The 26,017-nt window shown below is 41.6% G+C and overlaps 2 protein-coding genes across 2 annotated transcripts in view; both read right to left on the bottom strand.

Moving 5' to 3' along the window:
- LOC121063505 (mitochondrial intermediate peptidase) overlaps positions 1-13,933 on the bottom strand; it is a 75,753-nt gene extending 61,820 nt beyond the window's left edge. Inside the window, exons 1-6 of the mRNA XM_040543982.1 lie at positions 13,608-13,933; positions 11,728-11,901; positions 10,226-10,314; positions 7,281-7,367; positions 6,098-6,161; positions 4,079-4,261 (exon numbers count right to left, since the gene is read on the bottom strand). Of these exons, the coding sequence (XP_040399916.1) occupies positions 4,079-4,261; positions 6,098-6,161; positions 7,281-7,367; positions 10,226-10,314; positions 11,728-11,901; positions 13,608-13,796 (786 nt within the window). The 5' untranslated portion in view covers positions 13,797-13,933. The remainder of the gene's footprint in view (positions 1-4,078; positions 4,262-6,097; positions 6,162-7,280; positions 7,368-10,225; positions 10,315-11,727; positions 11,902-13,607) is intronic.
- Positions 13,934-15,864: 1,931 nt separating this feature from the next.
- LOC121063503 (complement C1q and tumor necrosis factor-related protein 9A-like) lies at positions 15,865-21,562 on the bottom strand. The gene is made up of 3 exons (XM_040543981.1): positions 21,234-21,562; positions 18,996-19,058; positions 15,865-16,898 (listed from the first exon to the last, which is right to left on the bottom strand). The coding sequence occupies exons 1-3, from the start codon at positions 21,397-21,399 to the stop codon at positions 16,093-16,095; spliced, it is 1,035 nt and encodes a 344-aa protein (XP_040399915.1). The 5' UTR covers positions 21,400-21,562; the 3' UTR covers positions 15,865-16,092.
- Between the last annotated feature and the right edge of the window lie 4,455 nt (positions 21,563-26,017).

Below are 26,017 nucleotides of genomic sequence, written 5' to 3'. Positions count from 1 at the left end.
CTACTCCTGTCAACAGTCCCCTCTCTGCTCGTGGCCTCTCTCCCTGTGACAACATCTGTGTTTCTCTGTGAGCTGTCTTAACTCACTAAAAGCTCTGAAAATAAACTCGAAGAAAGCTAAATTGTCCTCTGCATGTCAGTTAAACTGGCTCCTGAAATGATCTGATAAGAACCAGAGACAGGGTCAGGGGAGAGAAAAAGGAGGAAGAAAAAAGCCTTATTTCTTTTGAAGTAGCAATCTATTAGTCTGTCCATCTGCCCATGGACAATCCGGCTTTCTCCTATTTCTTTTTATTATAACTGTCTCTCAAAAAAAAAAAAATCACCTCTAGCCTCAGCAACCTTGGTAAAATGCTTTTTGTATTTCACAAACCAATTGAGGAAAATCTTTATTTTGTACACATCAAACAGGCTTAAGAAACACAACAACTTATGGTTCCTTTCCTTCAAAATAAGCTTCTCTTTTAGATCATATACTCAATAAGAATGAAGGCCCTGGGTTTGGAATCATTGCATCATAGAACATCCCGAGTTGGAAGGGACCCACGAGGATCATTGAGTCCAACTCCTGGCTCCACACAGGACCACCCAAAATCAGACCCGATGTCTGAGAGCACTGTCCAAATGCTTCTTGAACTCCAACAGGCTCGGAGTTGTGACCACTGCCCTGGGGAGCCTGTCCCAGTGCCCGACCACCCTCTGGGTGAAGAACCTTTCCCTAACACCCAGCCTGACCCTCCCCATGCCATTCCCTCAGGCTCCTATCACCGTTTACCAGAGAGAAGAGATCAGCATCTGCCCCTTTGCTCCTCTCTCATGAGAACACCGTAGACTAAATAAATATGACAATAATAATACACAAGTCATTTTGTATCAATTTCCTTCCACCAGTCTTTCATTCAAAAATGCATAAAGTGAGATGCTGAGTCAGCAGTGTGTCTTTGCGGCTAATGTCAACAGCATTCTGAGCTCTACTAGAAAGTACAGCCAACTGAACCATGGAAGTGATTACTTCTCTCTATTTAGTACTTTTCAGGCTACATTTCGAGCACTGAATTCAGAGTTGGTTTCCCCAGGACAAGAAAAACACAAAGTGGAGTTGGTCCAGCATGTGGCCACCAGTTATGTTCAGGGGCTGGAGCACACGACTCCGAATGGAGGCTGAGAGAGTTGCATTTCTCCAACCCAAAGAAGAAAAGTCTCAGGAGAGATCTTAATCTTGAACTACTTAGCAGCAGAACAAAGAGAACATGCAGCCAGGCTCTTGGAGGCGCAGAACAGGAGGATGAGATGCAATGGACACAAGCTGGCAGGTAAAAATTTCTAATTTAATACCAGGAAAAAAATAACAGTGAGAGTGGTCAAACACAAGGGTACGGGTTGTCCAGAGAGACAGTGCAATCTCCATCCTTGGAAAGCATTCAAAACTCACCTGGAAAATGGCCCTGAGCAACCTGATCTGCTTGATCCTGCTCTGAACAGGATCAGGCTTGAACTGACAAGTTCCATAGATCCCTCCCAACCTAAATGTTATGATTTCCAAAGAGCTTCTCCAAATACCTGACTCAGAGAACTGAATTCTTTAATTGATGTATTATTACTTGTAGCTTCAGTAGCAATTCTGCAGATCGTACTGTTTTCAGGACAAGTTTATAGATGACTTGCAGTGAGTATTACTCTTTTATTTACATCCCCTCAGTGCCATAATTTTAATTATTTTTTCATTTCTTACAGAGAATAAACACTACAGCTTGGGTTCTATTACAGTCAGCTTTTCTCTTTTTCATGATAAAAAAGATTTCAGAGTCACCCTGATTGCTTTATGAAAAGTAAAACAAAACACCTAAAAGTTGTAATACATTCCTTGACTCACATCTAGGAGACTAAAGAACCACTGTCGCATTTCAAAGAATCTAAATTCATTTCCAATTTATAAACAAACACTTTCTAAATTAATTCTGTCAAGAAAGGTATCTTCAGCAATAACTAAAATAGGATCATTCAGGATAATTCAGGTTGGAGGGGATCTAAGGAGGCCTCTAGTCCAAAGTCCTGCACAAAGCAGCATCAGCTATAAAGTAAGACTAGGTTACACAAAGCTTTATCCAGTTGTGTCCTGAAAATCCCCACAGATGGAGAGACAGCACCACCTCTCTGGGCAGCCTGTTGCACTGCTCAGCTATACACACAATGAAAAAGTTCCTCCAGTTGGAATTTCTCATTTATGTTTGTGCCTGTTGTCACTTGTCCTCCCACCACGCACTAGTGTGAAGAGCTCCATCGTCTCCAGGACATCCTCACAGGTACTGGCAGGGTCCCCCCCAAAGCCAACTTTGCTACAGGGTGAGAAGCCCAGCTCCCTCGCTCTCTCCTCACAACGCGTGCGCTCCAGCCCCTGACCATCTTGGTGGCCTCCACTTAAGTCCACCAACAGCTCGTCAATGTCCTTCTTGGAGGGGGTTGCAGGAAGTGTCCAAAACTGGATGCAGTAATCTAGATGTGGTCTAAAGGGTGCTGAGCAAAGTAAAAACGTAAACTTTTCCCTCAGTCTCTGTCTTTGCCCCTTCATACAACCCTGGATGCCACTGGCCTTTGTTGCCTGAGTCATTGCTGGCTCATACTCAGTTTCTGCCACCAGGGCCCCTTCCACAGACTCGCTCTCAACCAGGTAATCCCAGCCCATATGTCTGCCAGGAATTCTCCCTTCCAGCTGCAGAACTTTGCGTTTGTCCTTCTTGAATTATGTAACGTTCCTGTCAGATCTATTCCTCCTAATCTGACACGATGTGCAAACTTGGCGTGCTAGCACTGTCACCTCCCCTAGGTTATTGACGAAGATGTGAAACAGGACGGCCCCAGGACAGACCCCTACGACACTTCCTTCCTCACCAGCCTTCCAGGAGAGTATAACACTTTAACCACTACTCTCTGAATCTAAACGCATAACAAATTTTTTACATGTCTGGTTGTCCATCAATACAGACTGTGAGCTCCTAACTTGGACTGCTCCTTGATCCATCTTCCTAGGGACCAAAGTGAAGCTAAACTGCCCGTAGTTCCCCAGATTGTTTATTTGGCCTTTCTGAGTACGTTGTGGGTGGAACATCTCATTTCCACAAGTCACTGGTGTTCTCCCCTGGTCTTCACAGCCTGTCAGGGACATCAAGCCTTCCAAGGACATCGAGCCAGTTCTCTCCAAACCCTTGGATGCTGCCCATCTGACCCCAAGGATTTGTGCAGGTTGAGTTCTCTCAAGTCATCCCAAACTGGGTCCTCATCTGCAGCTAGCTGTTCTTCTCTTTGAACTCTTTCAGTAAGTACAGAGGCCTGGAAGACCTTGTTGGTGAACACTGAGGCAAAGAAAGCAATTCGCGTCTCAGCCTTATCTGCGTCTGCTGTAACTAAGTCACCTTACTCGGTACTAAGTCACCTTGTTCAGCCTGTTAGTACTAAAGCAGCAGTAGATGCTCTTCTTGTTGTTTTTGATGTCCCTTACAACTCTCTACTCTAGTTGAGCTTTGGTCTTCCTAATACCATCCCTACACGTACAGGCAGTGTTTCTAAATTACTCCCTTGTGCCTTGTACCTGCTTCCACCTCCTGTCTGCTGCCTTTTGGAGATGAAGCTCTGTCATGACTTCCCTCCTGGCTGAGCCTGGCTCCTGTTAAGTCTGCCTGGCTTTCTACGTATCAGCACAAGCTGATACTGGGTATCCGAGTATCATTTTGTGCTTGGATGCTATCTTTAAAGAACTGACAGATTTCCTGAGCTCCTTTACCCTTCACAGCTGCATCCCATGGGATCCCACCTCCCAGTTTACTGAATAAGCTGAAATACGTTTGCCTGAAATCCAGGGTCTGAATTCTGCCTCTCTTCTTCCTTAATCCATTCAGGAACTTCACCTCCACTATTTCATAGCTGCCATAACCACAGCTGTCATTGATTACTGTGTTCTAAAGCAGTTCTTCCTTGTTAGTCATAACATCATAGTCATAAACCATATGCATTTGCCTGAGTAACAGTTAAAAAAGCTGATATGCACTATTGAGTATGCCAAAGCAGATTTGGGAAGTACTCACCAGATCATCAGGACAGTCAGCGTGCAGACCAGCAACTTGCAAGTAACTGCCCTCCGCTGTAAAATTATACCGAATATGCTCTGGCAAAATGTGCTTGTCAATCTTATTGGGAAGGTGAGTTCCTGTCAGAAATTCATTACATAAATCCAATATTCTGATGTTGAGGTTGACTGCTTTTTTACGCTGTAAGAAAAATAAAGTACAAAATACATAATATCTTCAGATACAGTTCAAACAGGACCCAAAAGTTTCTGAAATCTTAACCTCCCCAGAAACTATGCGGAAAATACTACTTTTACAATTAGACCTACAGCATCAACAGAATCCTAAGGCACAGCAGAAGTCAACAAGAGAAAGATCAGATACATAATTTCATACAAAATTGAAATTTAAAAAGAAAATGCCTATGTTTCAGCAGTAAAAAAAAAAATATAGTGGAGTTTAGTTAGAATTTACATAGGCTTTGCTAACTACCTGATAAGCGCTTAGAAAACTACACCTGATCTGACTGCTATGTAAAATAACAAGGAGAAAAAAAGAAGCATCATCAAGAGGGATAAATCCTACCAGCATCCCGAATAAATCTAAGCAGATACAGATTTACAGTTCTCTTGTTACTGTTTGTATTGCAGTATTTTCTGCAGACCACAAGGCATTTATGTTATTTCAGCCTTTCCCCGAGGAATTTGTGATTTAGAGTTTTAACACCACCAGCACAGTATTTCACACATTTATCCCTACTATCAGATACTTCACTTGCTTCAGTGAACTGGCTCGTGTTAGCAGAGTATGCTCTCTATGGCCTGTGGGTTCATAGCTCAAAAGAAAAGGTGGAAGGTATAGACACAACATACTTGGTAAAGTGAAAAGAATGACAAAAGCTGCAGACCTGTCCTCCCATTCCATTTTCCATTACTCTTTAAGACACATCTTTTAAATTTTATTTTGAAAAGCAGAAATTATTTGCAACAGAAAAAGTAAATTTTAACTTATGAAGGGATTCTACAGTCTGAAATGAGAGTGAAAAGAAACACTGAGCAAAAGTAATAGAAGAAGAAAAAGTGGAAGAGGCAGGGGAAGAAGAGGAAAATATGCAAAAACAAACGGCAAGTGAAATTGCAACTGAAGGGGGATAAAGCAGCACAGAGACAATTGTCACAGTAAAAAAAAAAAAAAAAAGACAAATCAGAAACAAAATCCAGAGTACAGGTTTCAGAGTTGTTCGTTGTACAACGTAATTGTAAGGAAAATATTCTAGAAGCACATTCAGTTCATAAACCACCATCACAACAATGCTTTTTAGAGTAACTTCACCACATAAATCTGGTAAAAGAGTTTTTGTACAGACCTTTTTTGAGGGCATACTTCAAATAAATAAGGTATTAATTTACACAGGGACATGAGCTATGAACAGACACCCAACAGAGCATCCATACCACAAATCACAGTGAAAGCTGCTAGTTTTAGCAAATCCATCATTCACTACTGTAAAAAACATGTTAAAGCTCCAACAGAAATAATCAGACCATGCCCAGACATTCAAATGTGCATTAAATTTGCAACTTCTAGTTATGTTAGCTCTGGCTACCACACACCTGATTCCTTCTGAAATACTCTACTTGATTAACCCGTCATCAGAGTGCACGAGGTTTTGCATTTCGCCCTCTGTAAATGAGCTGCTCAGACAGCTAAGCACTTATTTAAAATATCTGATGCAGACACCAATCAAAGGACGCACGTTCCCAGGTCTTGCTTATAACTCTCCTCAACAGAGGAAGGAATGGTAAGGGCCAAACTGGAAAGAACAGCCAACTAACATGTAAAACAACATAAAAAACACTATAAAAGTGACTCAAAATAGACAAAATTCACTACTTTTGAGAAGACAAAATTCCATAGAGGACAGTGTGAATCTTGGATCAAATTGGCCCAGAATCATGATTCATGCCCTGCAGATTTCATTACCTGGTCTTTGATTGTCAGGCAAATTTCTATTCACATATTGTAGCAAAAAATTACCTTTTCTTCATCCAAATGAATGCCACTGATCTCAAAATCAAACATAAAAAGTTCTGCCACTCGCCTAAAAATACAGTAAATCCCTGTTAAAACAGCCTCATTTGGTAAGCATAATTTCTTCACAGCTTTTACCTTTAGTAGTTATATTTGATGTCTTTTACAGAGAACACAATTATTTATTCCACTGTTACGAGTATTTTTATTACGGACACAGACCTCCTATGTTTTAGGCCCTTAACAGTTTACTCAGTGACAGGATTTTTCTTTCGTAGCTATTTCAGTCATCCACATTAAAAATATTTTTCAAAAATAATTCTGCAACATTAATATAGATGGTTAACCAATTTGTGCAAATTACCTTTTTAATTTTATACTTCATTGATTCTAAATAATCAGAAAATGACCCCTTCAAAACTACCATTATTGGGAAAGAGGGTGAAGAAAATAACTTACTCTTAAGATGGGCAAACATTAGGCATTAAGCTTGTCTAACCATGTCAGGGAAAAATTAATTCAAAAGTATAACTGAATAAACAGCTAATAAAACATTTTACAGCAATCATAATGCATGATTTAAGTATATATTCTGATAATCTGATTGACAATCTGATTTTGAAAGATAAAAAATTCCTCTTGCAACTCATAAGTTCCAGGAATAAATGCATTCTTATTTTTTCCTGAAGTATCAATGATGGTATTATGTATTACAAAATTTTCTAGTGGACTCTAGACTACATCTAAAAAATCAAGAATTACACCTGATATTCTCAAGCTGAATAAAGCCCACTGATTTCAGTTTACTCAAACTGAAATCAAGTTATTTAAGTCTGTTCCCTATTTTTATTGTTAAACACTTTGACATATACACCACAGAAGAGCACATTTTCAACAAACTGGTATTATAGAAAATCTTAATTTTTTTTTTTTTTTTTTTCTGAAGATCTCAGTAATGCAGTTTAAATATATCTTGTGCTCTACAGTCACAGAGACATCCTCCAGGACTGCAGAACTACAAACTTCCTAACTCATGTACAGGTGATTTAGTAGTGACCAATAAATTTGTCACAGAGATACGGTATGCTTTCCACTTGTATAAATTAAGTGGATAAAACACAAACTACTAGCTCAGGAAGGAATGATATATACTATCTAAACATCTAAGTCTATGAACATTAGCAAGTACCTGGTTTCTGGATCTAGGGAATTCATAACAACTTCATCAGCTAGCAGCTGTCTCAAACTGTGGCACAGTTCAACATCTGTATTTAATCTGGAAAGACAAAGTAAAAGAATCATACATAAGCAACAAAAAACATTTCAGTCTCTTGATATCACCCATTCAAAGTCAGATCTTAACAAAATTAAAAACCAAAAACTGTATTTTCAAAATGTTTTCTAGTTCACAACAACACGGAAAAAGTATAAAATTAACATACAAAGGATGTGTGGACAAACTGGCATGGAAACAGATCTTGTGCTTCTGATAGGAAAATCCTTCTGGATGGCATTTTGTGGCAAATACAAGCAAGTCTGTCAGCTTGTCTTCTACACGCAATGACAACCATGGTCAGAGCATGAAGGTGTGAGAACTGTTTTCTATCCTTATTTTGAAACCTGTGCCCAAGCCTGCCATCAGGTGAACTTTCTGGCTGCCACTGAAGTAGACTGAGAGCTTACCATCCCGGAACATTTCCAGCTGCTCACTGTTCCTGTGCCAGAGTACTATTTCCATCAGATTGCTGGCTGGTTTACTACAAGCAGGTATCCTGACCTTGATTACTGGGTCAGAATCGCAGTGGGGAACGAAGGATATGCACATCAGCAAACCCACAAAAATCAGCAGCCCTCAGCCTGTCTGCCCTAAGCACTAACTTCCTAAATCGGTTGAGGTGCAGGAAGCTTCTGCACCCCCATTTGTGAAACGAACCTGGTTAATTGCCAATACCTAATTCAGATACAAAAGACACCACTGCATCATGCCTGTACTTCCAAAAAAGCTCTTGTAACGAAGGTGCTAAATAAGAACATATGAAAAAAGCACACTGGGTCAGACCAAAGGTCCTTCTAGCCCAGCACTCTGTCAAAAAGCAGCCAAATGCAGACACCTACAGAAGAGACCGAGACTCTCTGAGACTCTAACAGCCCCACGTCCTTCTTGTGCAGGGGGCCCCAGCCCTGGACGCAGCACTCCAGGTGGGGCCTCACGAGGGCAGAGCAGAGGGGCACAATCCCCTCCCTCCACCTGCTGCCCACCCCTCTGTCGGTGCAGCCCAGGACGCAGTTGGCCTTCTGGGCTGCAGGCACGCACTGCTGGCTCATGTCGAGCTTTCTGTCCACCAGAACCCCCAAGTCCTTCTCTGCAGGGCTGCTCTCAGTAAGTTCTTCTCCCAGTCTGTGCTCCTGTCTGGGATTGCCCCGACCCAGGTGCTGCACCTTGCACTTGGACTTGTTGAACCTCATTAGGTTCACATGGGCCCACTCCTCAGGCTTCTCCAGGTCCCTCTGGATGGCATCCCTTCCTTCTGGTGTTATCAACTGCACCACTCAGCTTGGTGTCATCTGCAAACTAGCAGAGGGTGCACTTGATCCCACTGTCTATATTAAACAGCACTGCTCCCAGGATAGATCCCTGAGGGAAACCACTCGTCACCAGCCTCCATTTGTACGTGGTGGGGCCATCCAGCCAATTCCTTATCCACTGAATGGTCCACCCACCAAGTCCATCTCTCTCCAATTTTGAGATCAGGATGTCATGGATGGGACCATGTCAAATGCCTTACAGAAGTCCAGGCAGATGACATTGGTCGGTCTTCCCCTGTCAGCTGATGCAGTCACTCCATCACAGAAGGCCACGAGACTGGCCAGGCATGGTTTGCTCTTGGTGAAGCCATGCTGGCTGTCTCGGATCACCTCCGTGTCCTGCATATGCCTTGACATTGCTTCCAGGAGGATCTGTTCCATGATCTTCCCAGGCACAGAGGTGAGGCTCACCAATCTGTAGTTCCCTGGATCCTCCTTTCTACCCTTTTTAAAACTGGGAGTGATGTTTGCCTTTTTCCAGTCACCAGGGACTTCGCCTGACTACCAGGGCTTTTCAGCTATGATGGAGAGAGGCTTGGCATATGAAAACTCAGCAATAGCTAGTTCTCAACTTTTACAATAACTTATGCATCTCGTTTCATATAAATGTTGAATATTTTCTCCTTTTAGCCAATTTTAAATTGGAAGTAGCATTTGGATATTTAAGTCATATTGTTATAGATGGTGTGCTCAACCTAAGTCTTGAAAAATCCAGTTGCAAGTGAAAGGTTTCCCAAACACAATGGTAAAACTAAAGCAACACTTTTGCTCAAATTACATCTTAGAATTCTTTTTAGCCTTTTCAGTCACAAAGCTTACCAAACTGATGCGCTGCTGGATCACAGAGGTAACTTTCAGAAGTTAGATTTTGAGATAGAAAAGAAAAGAAAAGAAAAGAAAAGAAAAGAAAAGAAAAGAAAAGAAAAGAAAAGAAAAGAAAAGAAAAGAAAAGAAAAGAAAAGAAAAGAAAAGAAAAGAAAAGAAGGTCCAGAAGCAGGGCCAAACTTCAAACACAGAAGATTTTAAGAATAATTTCTATGAAATGGACTTCTAAAAGATAACACACACCAGGGTAGACCAGGTATATATCACAGCCCCAGAGAGTCACATCCCCAAACACTCCATTTAATGGGGCTTGTCCTTTCCCCGTTCACATATCCCACTCACAGGCTGAAATTCAAAGGTTCGACAAACCAGGAGGAGAAGTGTTGTGATATACAACAGCTTAAATCTTAAAAACAAATTAGGATTTTGTACATATGCTTTACAACAGCTAGCTAAGTGCCATGAGTCTTAGAAAAATGTAATTTTAAGACTTTGAGGAGTTTCAGTGACATGGAGTCAGTTGATAACCTAAACTCTGTTCTGAAGGTAAAACGAAACTGAAGTAGAATAACCTTTTACTAGATACTGTAATGAAACTAAATTCTTGATTATCTGTAACAGCAAGACTGGCACTTTGTTTCGTACATATTTTTGATCCCTGTTACCACAGATACAGTAAATTTTAAAATTGCATATGGCAATAGCAAAACAAAGAAAACGTACTTCTCTACCATAGTACCAATGTTCCTGCAAGCTTCTTCAGCGGCCTCTCTGAATGCAAAGTCAGGATGGGCAATTTTCACAAAATCGGCCTGACAGAGCAAAAGGAAGAAAACAGTGAGGCAAAGAGACAAATTAAAATCTTTAATTATAAACACAGTTGCACTGAAGTAGTTCTATTTAAATGAATGTTTATTTATACCATTCTGTGCAATCTATTTGTACAATTTGCATATTTTTTTCTCAAAAATAAAGCTTATTGTAGAACAGTGCTGACAACTTTTAAACCAGATGGAGAACATTTCTTTCCAAAAAAATATCTTTAATCGATGTACTCCTTAAAACTGTGTGTACCTTAGAGTCCTTCCAACACAGAAATACTGCAAAGGCTTTAAATGTTATTAAAAATAAATAAATCTAAACTTCACAGATATGAATTAGCACACCACCAAATGTGGTTAAAGGGTTTGTTTTCAAACTCTTTTTACTCTTACGTATAGACCATCAAGTTATGCTCTGAGGTTATTAGCTAGTAAGAAGAAATGGTCTTAAAGAGAAAAACCTAAGGTCTTTTTGGATTCAAAATAGGTATTTTGTTTCACTCCTGTTGATCCTCATTTTTAATAAGTCTCTGAATACTTAGCAGAGTTCAGAAGGCTGGAAGGACACTAGAAAGGCTGGCTATAGGCTTCCATGAGTGCTGACATGAATTCAAGGCAAGTAGACGTTCTGGCATTCAAATGATAAACAATTAAAGATTAGGAATACATTGAAGTCATTCAACATGATTTTACAGAAAGTACATGAAACATTTTTTTTTTTTTGTTTAATAGAACAATTGCAGTCTGATTGAAAAGGTAACCTTAGGAATGTAATACACGTAAGAGTTTCACTTCTTAGGGCAAGATTGCCTGCTGAAAATCCTGTATAGTAGTGACAGAGTCGGTGCTGAATGGCAAATCTCAAAAATCCTGCCAACAGAGAACCATTTCCAAATTGCTTCTAGATAAAGCTCTACAAGGATAGGTCATCTTTGAACATGTAAATCTGAAAGTAGCATATAGGAGGAACCAAAGTAATTTTAACTCAGCAAACCGATACAGAACTATGACCGTTAACTCTGACATCAGTGTTTGAGTTAGATATTGATAGATTAAGAGGAAACAGTCATAGTGCATATTAAAAAATAAGAGACAAAAGAGAATTAGTGACTTGGCAGAGTGTGTAAGTACTTTCAGGAAGAAAAAGTGCCTGGCACAAAAGAGATCTTGAATATTAAAAAAAAAAAAAAAAAAGAAGAAACAAGATTTGAAAACTGAAACCACGCAGAGAAATTCAGATATGAAAACCAATAGCAAAAATTTCAGTGAGCTATTTATTAACAACTGATTTCTGTACGATGGTTGGGTCTGCTCTCTTCAGATGAAGAGTGATGCTTTTCTAAAAGATATGCCAGTCAGTTTAAAAGAAATTGCTTAAAGTAGTAATTAAAAAAAGTAACTTACCAAGTCTGCTACCCTGCACAAGGCATCTGAAAGCTGATCAAAGATCTTTACAATCTCGGGTCCAGGTGGTGTTGAACATGCCTTCTGGACTAGCTGTTCCGATTCTTGCAACGCTTTGTCCTGTGCTTCTTGAAATCCTTCTGGACAACTCAGTTCTGGAACACCAAACAGACCCTGCAGTGCAGAACCCAATGGAAACACATTACTATCACGTTCCTTAATTTCTGTCCCTCTGTTTCAGTATGAAATTTTCACTGTGAAATTTTACAAGAATGACCCTACCTACAGTGGCACTTCCCTAAGTGCCACTTCCACAACTGTCCTTGTAGAGCGAATAGCCACATTAGTTAACATCCATCAAAGATATTGGCATCACACATAAACATCTTCATTTCCCAGCATCACTCTCCAGAGCACAACATCACTGGAATTCCTATAGCCAGGATTCTTCTCAGCAAGTGGTAAGAGTTCAGCACCAAATCCTGGGAAATTTCTCCTGTTCCACCCCATAATCTGCTATATTGTCCTTTTTTCAAGGCTTTTTTTTTTTTTTTTTGCCTTGCTTCCAAAGCACAGGCACAAGACAAACTATAGGAAGTCTATTTACATTCTAAAATTAGGGGAAAACATCCTTCTGAAGCAAAGAGACTTATCCGGGAGTGTGAAGAGTAAAGGGAGTCTCAGAGCAGCGAATGACTTGACCAGCTGCTGTGGATATTCACCAGCAGAACAGTGATCTTGGGCTCATGAAATGAGCCACAAGTACTGGAACCAGATCTCAAAGGACTGACAAGCAACAACTCAAGAATATTATGATATGACCAGTTTTGTTCCTGAAGTTCTTACCAAGCCTTAAACAGACTGACTGAGTGTGGCTTTGGCAGGGCAGCCATGGAAAGCTGTTATGTTCTGCATTTGTAGAAGAGACTTTAAAAGGTCCTCCTGCAGATCACACAGGATTGCTAACACTACCTGCTGGAAAAGTACCACGATACAGACCTACAGCAGCAAATAAATATATATATATTTAATAAACCAAAAAGCAGCTCTGCAAGTAACACGCTCCCTTTGCAACTGCCCAACCACAATAGGTGCATCTCCTTACCTGCTAATTAAAGCAGCTAACAGTACAAGGTAGATGATTTCATACAACATCCATCTCTTCCCAAATTTAACCTCAGCATCTAAAAATCCCAATCTGGATTTGAACATCTGCGGGCCTTTACAACGCACCTTCTGCAAACTCCTTGTTATAGCAGCCGGTTACAGGTTTGCAAGTACTTTACAAGCTTTCAGTGGAAAAGCTACGAATTGACTGGTTGTCTGTCAAAGTGCATGTCCTGAAGCAAAAGCATCATCTTGGATGTATTTGGGACATTCCCAGGTGCTTTGTCCTATTCTGCCACTGCTGCTAATGCTGACAATTTGACAGCAAGTTCCTCATCCCAGGAAGGGACTCCAATTCCCTCAGTTCCCAGCGAGATGTCCTCAAATGCCAGAAGGCAAAGAAGGCCATATTTCAGAGCCCTGATTTCAACCACACACTGCACAAATATGTATTCCATAGAATCACAGCGTCATTAAGGTTGGAAAAGACCTCCAAGATCATCTGGTCCAACCATCCCCCTACCACCAATGTCACCCACTAAGCCATGCTCCTAAGCACCAGGCATTTTCCCTCAGAGGTGCCCATACTTCCCCTGGCTCCCTGCCCTGCCCACCACCCAGGAGCCGGAGCAGAGTCACAAACCCCCTTCAGGAACACGGCCGCGTTACGAGCAACTAATTCCTGACGACCCAAGCTGGGGCTGGACAACTCAAACTCCCCGCAGCCGGAGCCAGCCCGTCCCCCCTCAGCTCGGGCGCTGCCCGCCGCTCACCGTCTCCCTGCCCGGCGCGCTGCCGCGCTGCTGCTTGGCATCGAAGGCGGCACCCACGGGGCTCCAGCTGGTGCTGACGGCCCGGAGCCCCGGCCCCAGCCCCGGCCCCGGCCCTGGTCCCACCGCCCGGCCCCGCAGCGCAAAGCCCCGCAGCGCAAGGCCGAACGCCCGGCGGTAGCCGGCCAGCATGGCGGAGCGGCCCGGTGCCAGCCCCGCCGGCAGGCCGAGGTGGCTCGGAGGGCGGCCTCCTGCAGGCCGCGCTCTCTGCGGCGGGGAGGGAGAGGAGCGGCGCCGGGGAGGCCGGGAGCAGGGCGACAGCACCGCCCCCCCTCAGCCCGCCGGGCCCGCCGCTGCCTCCCCGCGGCCGCTCGTGAGGAGCAGCCGGGCTCCGGACGGTGTCCCCCCACCGCCCGACCGCCATTGCCCTGGGTGGCACCGGGCCTTGAAAATCTGCGATTATTTTAGCAGTTTAAGACTTGATAGCTTCTTACGAGGACAGAAATTCCTCATAAATAAGTGTATTTGAAAGAATTTTTTTTAGTTTAGATGTTTCTGTGATGCAAACTTACAGCCTGTGGCTTACCAGAAAAATCACCCCTTATCAAAAACTTACATAACCCTTTCCCTCGTAATAGTGCAACTGGCATGTGCATCCGTGCTTCCTGAAACAAACTCATCTCACTGTGTTCATTTTAAGTTTATAATCCAAACTCTAAGCTCAGCGACTTTATGGAGACTTGTCCACTTTTCCTTGCCTCCTGGTAGAGTTAGAGATTATCAGAAGTTAGAGCTCAGTGTTTTGCACTGCATTTACACCGTATTTTGTGACACTGACTGTGAAATTGTCTTCAGTCAGTTGGCTTTTCTGCTTTATCCTCTTCTAAAGGTAGTAAGTGAGTTTTAACAGCATCTTTTGTTGTATTTTTGAGTTTTAGGACAAGAGGAGGGGCAAACCTGAGGAAAACAAACAAACAAAACCACAGAAATTAAAGCTTATTATTCCTTTGGGATAATGTGTTTTGCACCTGCTAGTTCTAAATTATAGTAGCATCATGCTGTATTTTTGCACTGGCATTTAATGTCTGCCCCATGCCAGAAAATCCACGTGGCATTTCCATCTATTATGCCATTTTGCTGTTTCAGACCTTCAGCTGCACAGAGTGCAAAGAACCATATTTAAAAGCTGTGTTTAACATCCTGCTCAGCTGCAACAAAACTCATCCGTTACAAAGAACAAGCAGGCTGTGTGGAGGTATCAGACAGTGCTAATTCGAAGTTTAAAAAATACTATTTTTGGATGCAAACTAACCAAGTTACAAGTCTACCTGTGCTTACCACTTGGAAAGATATAAACTGGCTTGGAGGTAACTACTGTTTAATATTTATACAATATGGCAGGGGTCTACCTAATTCCAGAACTTGAAAATGTATCTTTTATTTTGTCCCACTTTCTTTTGAAACAGTTCTCCTTCAGGACTGGTGTATGTACTGCTGTAAATTACCAAACCAGTAATGCATCAAGCCCAGCCCTGCAGACCCTGAAGAGATGCCCTCTCCTGCCCAGAAGCCAATCACAAAAACCAATTGCACCATAGTAAAAAATTTCTTCCTAATATCTAACCTAAACCTACCCTCTCTTGGTTCAAAACCATTATCCCTTGTTCTATTACTACATTCGCTGATAAAGGATCCCTCCCCATCTTTCCCATAGATCCCATTAGGTACTGGAAGGCCGTGCTATAAGTTCTCTTTAGAGGCTTCTCTTCTCCAGGCTGAATAACCCCAACTCCCTCAGCCTGTCCTCAGTAGGAGAGGTGCTTCAGCCCTCTCATCATCTCTGGACTCGCTCCAACAGGTTCCCGTCCTTCTTGTGCTGGAGGCCCCAGAGCTAAACACAGTGCTCCGGGTGGGGTCTCGCAAGAGCAGAGTAGAGAGGGAGAATCACCTTCCTCACCCTGCAGGCCAAGGTGCTTTTGATGCAGCCCCTGATATGGTTGGCTTTCTGGGCTGCAAGTGCACATTGCTGGCTCATACTCGTTTTTTCATCCACCAGTACCCCCAAGTCCATCTCTGCAGGGCAGTAAAACAAACAAACAAACAAAACCCTCTTACAAAAATCTCTACCTTGTCCCATCTTTCCCTGCAGTCCTAGATCTCCTGTTTAGCTCTTGGAATACCTCCCTTGATGAATTCAATTCTCCACTGAATTCAGCTGAAATTAGCCAGCAGACTTAACATTTATTGGAGAGGACTGAAAGACACAGACATGTATCATTCATGGATAGGTTTTACTTCCTTTCAAAAAATGCTCAAAAGGCAGGACTGGAACTACTAGTAGTAGTAGTTCCTACTGAAGAAGAATACTAAGCAAGTAAACCAGCACTGACTTTCATAAAGCACCTCCACTGCTTACAGCACTCTGAAACTTGGATCAGTAGGAGTCAACCAACAATTCACTGGAGTCATAGATTAACAAAGCGTGAATTTACGCTGCGGGCGATGGCAGTGGGTCCAGCATGTCCGAGGTGCTGAACAGTAGAAACCCAGTGAAGGTGGTATCATCATCAGCATCTGCAAACAGCCCGTTGAAGGTCTCTCCTCGGTGAGCCTGAAGCCACACCTCGTCTCCTTTGTGTAGTTCAAGGATGGCAGCTCCCGATGCCTGGTCCTCAACACCCTGGTACCCGTCCACAGTGTGCAACATCTTGACCCCATTTTTAACTAGAGCTACTCTGATGTTCCTCGAATAGACGGTGATATGGTAGGTGAAATAGTAAACACCAGAGAATTTGCAGGTGAATTTGCCGGTGATTGGGTTGTAGTCATTTAGATTGTTGTACAGCACCTTGTCAAACTTGATCGGCTGACTGTGGGGAGGAAACTTGGTGGCAACTGTAAGGCCTACACTGAAAGCACTCCTTGGCAGGACTGCTGGGGCACCTATGTTCCCCTTATCTCCTCTGTCTCCTTTCAAGCCTCTTTCCCCCTGAACTCCTGGATTACCTGGTGGCCCCAGATCTCCAGTGTTACCTTTAGGACCCGGATTACCAGTGGGGCCAATTGGTCCTGGCATACCAATTCTTCCAGGCTGGCCGGTTTCACCCTTTGTCCCTTTTGGACCTATTGGCCCAATGTCTCCTTTTAACCCCTTTTGTCCTTGCAGACCCAGTTCGCCCTTCTGGCCCTTGTAACCCACTGACCCTATAATTCCTTTTGGTCCTAGTTTCCCAGGTCGTCCTCTTTCTCCTTTATCTCCTTTGTTCCCCTTCTCTTCAACGGTCCCATTGGCTCCTACATGTGGAGGTTAAAAAAAATAAAAATAAAAATAAAAAAAAAGAAAGACGTTCTCGTGATTGTCCGGTGGATTAATGAGGCACAACAAGAGTTTGAGTACAAAGACACGTAGCTGTATGTCACCACTGTTCATACTGTACTCACTGTACATACAACGTTTCAAAGATGTAAGTTCAGGATGAGCCAGAAGAAGCTGCTATTGCAATAGAAGACAGTTACCCTAGCTGAAAGCAGCAAGAATAAGCTCAAAGAAAGGAAGGTGTGACTTTTCTCTAGAATGATGATAGCTCAGATCGTCTCATGTACAAGCAGCATCTGTCCAGATGCTTATTTTCATCTTTTGGTATAAGTGAAGAAGATAGTTCACAATTTAGTCAGATGAAGTCTTCTACGTTGACAACATCCAGACCTTAACTGCTATGTGTTTCTATGATTTCTTCATGATGGGGCTTTGCTTGGGTTACCTAGATTGCTGCTGAAGTGCAATGAGAAGCTTTTTGACCTTGGTATTTGCAACCACATGCTCTATTTATCCTTCATTCAGACTTGGACTTGAAAGCTCAAAGCCTTTGAAAATCCATCTGCACAAGGTTTTTGCTGATGAAGGTCCCGTGATGTGAAGGGCACATTAGCAGTTGATAGACATGAATGCCAAAAGATAACATAATGCTCATATCAATCATTTCTGCATAAAATCTTCTGGCTTCTGATCTTAATAATAATGCTGTATTTACACTTTACAGATCTCAATTTACAATTGAAAGTATTTAACAGCAGCAATGAGCTAACAACAACTGAGATTATACTGTGAGCCTCTGGGAAAAGCAGCACAGATCCAACAGGACAAGGACACAGGAAAAGAAGATAGCTTTGGTAATATTAAATGTTTGTGTCCTCATGTTTCTTTTTGCTTCCAGGACTGGGGACAGTCTGTAGAAAAGTCTGAGGTATGTAGTGCAACTTGTTATTACACCTGTGCAATGCATGTACCATATATTATTTTTCAGGGTTATCTTAAGGATTGCAGAGAACCTGTACACAGTGTATTTGGCAGGTTCATATGCTTTTGGAAACAAATTTACCCATGCACAATTACTCCAAGGATGCACAAGTCCATCATTTCTGAGATTCTGAATTTGTGCAGAATAATGTGATACAACTTGCACTATGCCTCATTACCTGCTTTTATGCATAAATCACTCTGCATATGTACATCCAGCTGACACAGGAAACTCTCTGTATGTGCATAGTTTGACTAAACAGGTGAAGTACTTTTTCCAGATCTCCATAGGTTGGGCTATTGCAATTGTGGAAAAGTTTATGATCACCATGACAAGACAAGAAAAATATCACAATAGAATGTGAGATTAGAATGTGAAAATAGAATGTGAAAATGAGATCTGAGGTGAGCTGACAGTTATAAAGGACATCTGGCAACCCTTTATTGAAAGGTCTTGGGTGCCACTTTAAGCCAAGATGTTGGGGCTAGTGTCTCATGGGCATATATGTTAAGGTACCACTAAGGCTGCTGGCTGAGCTCCAGACTGTCTGTCTGAGCTGTGATTACACAAAAACAGGGAAAGCATGCAGGACATGCATCTTTTTTGTGTGTGTCTTCTATGTGTGCATTTATTTTAGAAATAGATGCCTTCCCTTGACAGATTTTGGGTCTGGTATCTGCTTGATCGACCTTATTGAATAATAGGGCCTACTGTATTTTTAGGTGTATACTTCATGTCTTCTGTAATTCCTTTTGAAGTACCTTTCCCTAAAGTTGCACACATAGCCACAGGAACCTCATTTTCCTGAGGGAGCTGCAGATGTGGCATCTTCCTCTGCAGCTGACAAAGGGGTGAGAGAAGAGAAAGGTGAGGTAATGGGCTGAGCAGACAAGTTGTAGGGCATCAGAGGCAGAAGGATAATCGGAGGCAAATTCCTCTTGTATTGTCAGTATGGGTGTGCAGCCTCTACCACTTCTGAAAAAGTTTTTTTTAACCTCAATGGTAATTTCACTACAGCTGGAAAGTATAGCATGTCCAACGCTCACAAACCAACAGTTGATAGATGACTAATACATTGAAATACTTCTCTGACCTTTTTGGCCTTTTTCTCCATTTGTGCCATCTTTCCCTGGAGTGCCAGGAAGTCCTGCTTCACCTAGCACAAAAGAGAAAAACAGATCTTCATCAAATAATTAAATTACCAGAAAAATGGGGTTCAAATCCTGCTCTGATCCTTCCTCTTCAAGCCTGGCTAAACAGTGATGTAAACAGTAGTCTTATTCCTGACTAGTGGGTGCCACTGCTGATGCTTTTATCTCATGGGGAGACTAAACAGGGAGAACAGAAATGCTTGAGGATAGCACTTTTTTCAGACAGAAAATCCTTGGCATAAAGAAGTGAGATATTGAAATATGTAGAGTTGATACCCCCTGGTCAGGACCAATGGTGTGAAAACCTCTTGTCCTGTTGTTGCCTCCATCCATGGGAGATATCATGGAAGACACCAGCAGGAAAAGGAGCAAGGAAGCTGCATTCAGAAAGAAGTTTTACACTGACGGTTTTACACTACTGACTGTAGTGAAACGATCATAATCTGTACCCCCAAGAAAAGACACCTGCAGGGGTTTACCAATGGTAATGAAACATCACAGTGGAATAATCTTGTCTGTAGATCAGAGGGAAGCATTCACTCCTCATCACTGTATCATGGCAATTAACTGTACCTACCTGTTAAGAAGCTAAAGGATTTTTTTATTTGCTCCTGGATTTTAAAAGGTTTCATTTTAAGCAAGACTAGGGCACTGAATGCAGGAGTAGCACATAAGTGGTTGCTTGACAGAGAATTCTGTAAATTGTTTATAAAACAAGAGAGTTCAAAGTAACTCTTTAGCAGTCACAGAGGTGGGTAAAAGTGGGTAGATTTGACTTTCAGTGCTCCAGGGCAGGCAGGAAGCAGCGAGTAACTCTTTATTGTCCAAACTGTAAGTCCTGGTCATTTTTCAACCAATCCAACTTACTGCATAGCCACACAAAGAGTTGTGGTGTATTGAAGAGAGGAGTGGAGAGGTAGCAAAAGGGTCTAGCAGAGGGTCCTGCTTATGCCAGTATAACCATCTAAGAAATGCACATCAGGCTACACCTTCAGCACTGATTCTGCAGAATGCACTTCCTGTGGAGGCGTAGACTTTACTGGTAAAGAAAGTGATTCATTAGGTTTTGTCTTTGTGATTGCACCGGCAAGCTGGTCTATTAAAGGCAGACATTTCCTTTAGCCTGAAAGGCACAGTAAAACACTGTAGCACATTTTGAAGTAATTTCTTTCTGACTGCTGACCTCATATTGATTCAAGTACTAGACTGTGTACTCTACTGAAAAAAAACTGTGATTCACAATCTGCAGGATCAGGACTTGGTAGAAGGATTTGTGTGATAAGTACAAGTTTGATCTGGATAGATCTGTGCTCACAGTAACAGTGTTTGTGACACACTTATGCATTAAACCGTGATGCCCCATGCATGATGCCACACAATAGCTGACCTGACATATACCTTGTTGGGGAAGAGTTCCCCTACAAAAAATTGTGAGCAAGTTTGAGGTAGCAGGTTTGCATTTGTCCCCTCTTTTGCATGTCCAGGTTTGTGACACTTGTGATGAAGTGTTAAATGTCCACGTGGACAGGTTCATCACTGGGTGTAACCCTGGCCTTGATGTTCCAGCATGGATGCAAAGGCCGTCCTTATCCTGAGGCTCAAAGTACCACAGCAGTTATTACATTTAGGTTAGGCTGTGAAGATTACCTGTCTTCAGTATCACATGTAAGTCTCTACTGCAGTCTGTTACAGCAGACATGAATCCTACACTGTTCTTTCAATAGTGTCCTTTCCTGAACTTCACTGTAGAGGTGCTTGAGTTACAGCACGTAGGCACACTCAGAATCAAGTCCTACAAATGCAAAATTTAGGTAAAAAAGAAAAATTTTCTTACTGCTGAACATTTCCTATTACACAGTTGTTTTTTATTGGGCTTGAAGTTGTTTACAGAAGTATAGTTGCTATCAATTTTTAAGCAGACCTGGAAATGCCCCCAAATAGAAAGTAAAATCTTTCTTCTTTTAAGTTGTTTTTATCCCTTTGACCTGACCTCTCAGTAGCATTAGCTTTAATTATTAGGTCTTTTCTTATATTTCCATCCTCAAACAAGTAAGTGATGAAAGTCTGAAATGTTTCCTGGAGGCTTGGTGGAATGATCCATTAATGCAGAGTGACAGACATTGCTGGGAACTAGTAGCAAAACACTTCATACATCAGATCATTTACGCTGAACACGGTACCTGTATCCCCCTTGTCGCCTTTCAGGCCATCGCGTCCGTCACGACCCGGTATGCCGTTGTGTCCAGGATTGCCGGGGATGCCAGGATACCCTTGGGTACAGATGTCCTGCTTTTGTGCTTCTTCTGTGCTGACTACAATAGCCAGCAGTATAATCCAGCTTTTCATTCTTTAGATAGGTTGTATGATTTTGGCTGAAAGATTTAAGACAGGAAAAAGTACATCTGCCTATGTCTGCCTGATTGTCTTTTCCCCCATATATAGCATGTGAGCCCAAGAAAAGGATGCAGGAAAAAAGGAAGTGGGTTTTTACCACATCTATTTTTTTTTTTTTCATTTATAGGTGTCTATATAGCATTAAATACAGTCTGGGAGTCTACAGGGCACTATTTTGAATAATAATTTGCTGGGAATATCAGCCATAGCTTCATTAGACTGCTGAAACTAACTCAGCTTTATATAATTTACAATATACCTTAATTCCCTGTAATTTGGAGCATTGCATTCTGTTTCTTTTTTTTTTTTCTTTTTTCTTTTTTTTTATGCAGCGTGATTTGTGGAAATAAATAACTCTGCAAAGACAGTCCACAGAGATACTGGTGTAGGTAGATGGCCTACCTCTTCCAGCTCCCTCCTTCCTTTTTGAAAGACTTGCTACAAACAGTACCCAATGCATTTGAAGTCTGTAAGGAAATTCTTCTTCTCTCGGGTCTTCAGACCAGATTGTCTTGGCCATTAATAATTCAGTATTTATCTAACATCTTTTTAAGGGAAAAAATAATGTAGTGGAGTTAGTCAAACGGCTCACAACCGAGAAGAAAGAGGTCTCTTCCATCTACATTTCTCCCTGTGCCTGCTCTTGACTGCATGTTTGTACCTCTCATCTCCCACAAGCTGGCTGTGGTTCCTGCAGGAGGTGAGCTAAGGCAATTCAATACGCTAACTCAGCACAAAACAATCATGTTTTTTTCTTCTTTTATTGGCATTAGTCTTTTTCTGGGTTAATAAGTTGAATGACCTCACAGAGGGTCAGAGCTGGAGCAGAGTGAGATGAGGGCAAATGAGGAATCAAATAAGGACTCAATGAGTCCTTATTTATCCAATCAAATGAGGAATCAAATAAGGACTTTTTGGCAAAAACAGGTCTTTAGTCTGGTTTTCCCCCTCTCATGCAACTACACTACATCAAAAACATCTTTTTATCCTTTCCTTGGAGAATCCTTATTATTTTATAACTTTGCATAGAGGTCCGCTGAAGTACACAATTCTGGATGTTTCTGGTATAAGGCAGTATAAGAGTAATTAATGGGAAGAGGTTAGAAGGAGGGACAAAATGAAATAACAACAAAATTAATGTCTAATCTATTTGGAATTAATATGCATAAATGTCTAATGCACAGAATCTTAGGCTATAGAGGTTAAATATGTGTACAGATAAAAACAGTAGCCAGAATGAGTAAATTTTACATAACTGGCTTTTAAATCAGTTCTTTCATTAATGCAAAAATAACACTAAGATCAGTATTACTTGGAAATACTAACTAGCATTGTCACCATCATTTCAGAGTTACAAAACAAGTCACACAGATACCACGTAAAAAGAGAGCCAGATCGGAGAACCAGAACCATCTTCTCATTAAGAATGATTGCACCTTTATAGGAATATTCAATTTAAATATTCTTCTAACTTAATTTATAGGGTAGGACCTTAAACTGGGGACACGTCCTTTAATATTTTCCTTCTGCCTTCCAAAACATTCCACAAGTACTGGAAACGTTATTTATGGTGCCTTCACCAGCAGTCTACAGAGAAGTGTTTGCTCACCCACCAGTAAAATCCCCCTTCATCTGCTGCTGGTAGTTTGTGCTAAAGGAAGTTGAAAAGTTGAAAATGCATCAAACATTGGCTACTTCTGAGCTATGTAAACATTTGCTGCCTTAGTCAAAGGACTCTAGAGGAGAGCAAAAGGAAGAAGTGCTCTGTGGGATGCTGTTAGGATTTGATGCACCCCATAGAGAAGTCTGACGGTCTTTGTCCCCGGACAGAAACCTCCATTCCCAGTTGTTTAAGGAGGTATTTGGTCCCCATATATGTCCTCCTCATCACACGATGACAATATCATCATCATCATCGTTATCATCATCTATATATAGGTATGTATATATAGGATCTTTGGTCTTACCTCATTCACTTTGTTCTTGCAATGATCTTAGACATCTTTCATCTGAGTATACAAGCTTCCTGTAAAGGAATGCAAGCTCCAAACCTGTGCCTTGAGGACAAGCACTTGCTTGGTCACTAAATTCTCAAAGGTCAGTGATTTAATTTTGAGAGCTGTTCAATAATTAAAACAGAAGGCTAAACTGGAATCTTTTTATTTATTCCAATAGCAAGCTGGAGTGCTCTGTACTTTGGGTTTTACCACTGTTATGTGAAATAAAATTGTTAAAATGAATTAATAAAGCTTTGATTTACCTGTTCCATTACACAGATACATTATACAGTTAGCTTGGTTGGTTTTTAAGATGGAAGGCAGGTCTAATGCCATTATTGTGCTGAAAAAAATGTATAAAGTTAGTTTCTGTATCAAGCAATTTGTAATGGAAGTAGGGACAAAAAGAGTATAGAAATTAAAACATAACAATACTGTGAACATGGCATTACAAATATTAGGTGATTATGGAAAAGAAGTAACAAGATTGAGTCGAAGTAAATAAAATGAATGACAAAGAACTTCTTCATGTGTAATTAGCAAGTGCTCCATCTAGCTGCTCAAGCATCTGTCAAAGTTATTGTTCCCCTAAATTTATTCTTGGCAACTAAATCTGAAGAAGCTATAACTTGATGCTTCACCGCATCTTCCTGAAACTGCTGCTCTCTAAGCACTAGAAGAGGCAAAGCAACGGAGAGTATCGTCAGCCCCATAAATGCTGATTGGGAACAGTGAAGGTTAAAAACCGATAGTAAAAGGAGTTAACGTGTTATCATAAGTGGCCTTGAGTCATCCTGGTTGCTGCAAGTGATTGAGAACCCTAAGTTTTCTCTGAAGGGGCTTCCCACACTGCAAAGAGATGGCACGCATGGTCTGTGTATCAAGTAACATTTTTAGTAGCATAAAAAACATTGGAACAACTGAGCAGTGAGTAGTGTTCACTAAGGTCTTCACCACCACCCTGTGGTAATAAAAAATATTGCAAAAGAAAAAGAAAGGACAACGTGCAGCAATTAGCTGCTCTCCCTCAATGAACCTCTGTAGCCCAATTAGCAGCACTACTGTGCTAATGAGAAGAAATGAGAGCCATGACAAAAAATCCTTTTCTTCTTACCCATTAGACAAGCAGCATTAGTCCAGTGTGATGCTTTTTTCTTTCTTTTCTTCTGTAGGATTTTTTTTTTTCTGTTGTAGGAATAGCCTCAAGACAAATACTACCATCAGTCATTTTCTATTTTCTTGTCTCGTCACAGAAAAATGCCTTGGAAATAATTACACAGAAGCAAAAGGTCATCATTTGCTCTTAAATAATGTTGCATCCAAACGGCAGGAATAGTGGCATTTCAGTTTAGTTTGATAGCTGTGCTAATTACCTTTGTTAGGAGCTGAACATGGCAGTGATGACCATGAGATAAGTGGTTATTGAGTGAAGCTGTATCCAACCGTATTAGCAGAGCATCTTTTAGATATTTCTTCACTTCTTCGTGAGCAGGTGTCTCCAAAGTCTGGGGTATGCTCATAGGTTCAGGCCAATGCTAACTGTTCCTAGCTAATTTGCCTACTGAAAGTTTACCTTAGTGCACATATTGGGCCTTCTGCCTTATTTGCTGTGTCCCAGAAACAAAGAGGAATTAGCAGTGTCCCTGGTTCTGTCAGCAAAGTCCCTCAGGAGCACCTGGAGCTCTTCCTTCCTCCTGAAGCAGTTTTGCCTTTCCAAAAATCACTAGGAGAAATAGTCGACAAATCCCACATCCTCCTGGGCTTCTCTTCTGAGTGAAACTCAGCCCTTGAAAGGCAGTGGTGCCCCTTTTCTCTCCCCTCTGAACGCTGCTGTCATCAGACTCCCGCGGTGCCGACACGTTTCAACCCCTGCTTGTCTATGGAGCAGTCTGTTGGCCTAAATCAATACCCAAAATATTAAAATGGCTCAGGTAAAACATTGCCCAGACCTCCCATAGGAAGATGCACAACTGAACTGTAAGGTGTGACACAGGCACACGGGGAGGTGCGATGGGCGTGGGTCACTTGTGTGGTGCTGCCCACCCTAAGTGGCAGCAGACGTTATCTGGGGATGCCACATGGAGTCTATAGAGAGGTGTGTGTAAATACATATGATACAATGAACATACATTTCTTTATTTAAAAGTAGAGCCTAAATATTTAATAGCAGAAGTATGTGAGTTTCCAACCCTATGTACTCACCTGGATGAAGAAAAGTCAGTCCTGGCTGCAGTGAACTAAACCTAACACAGATATAAGTTTAAAAAACACAAAACCAGAACAAAACCCTACCCAGTTGTGCTTGCAGTTTGTACAGTTTGGACGCTTTCTCACAATTACACGTTCTCCAGCTAGTTAGGAGAGAATCACCGAGTTTTGAAAAAGGTTCAGAAACACACTAAATACTCGTGCACTTTCCTTACAGACTACGTGATGTGCAGTTTTCCATGGATGACTTTTTCATTGCTATTTTGATACTGTAATGCAGAAAGGCCTGAATCCTCATCTTTGTCAGTAAGCACAGATCATGTAGCACCCTTTAGGAAAAATAATTACAAAAAAAAAAAAAATAG

The sequence above is a fragment of the Cygnus olor genome, chromosome 1, assembly GCF_009769625.2.
Source record: "Cygnus olor isolate bCygOlo1 chromosome 1, bCygOlo1.pri.v2, whole genome shotgun sequence".
NCBI lineage: Eukaryota > Metazoa > Chordata > Aves > Anseriformes > Anatidae > Cygnus > Cygnus olor.
This window is presented reverse-complemented; position numbering and strand designations above follow the sequence as displayed.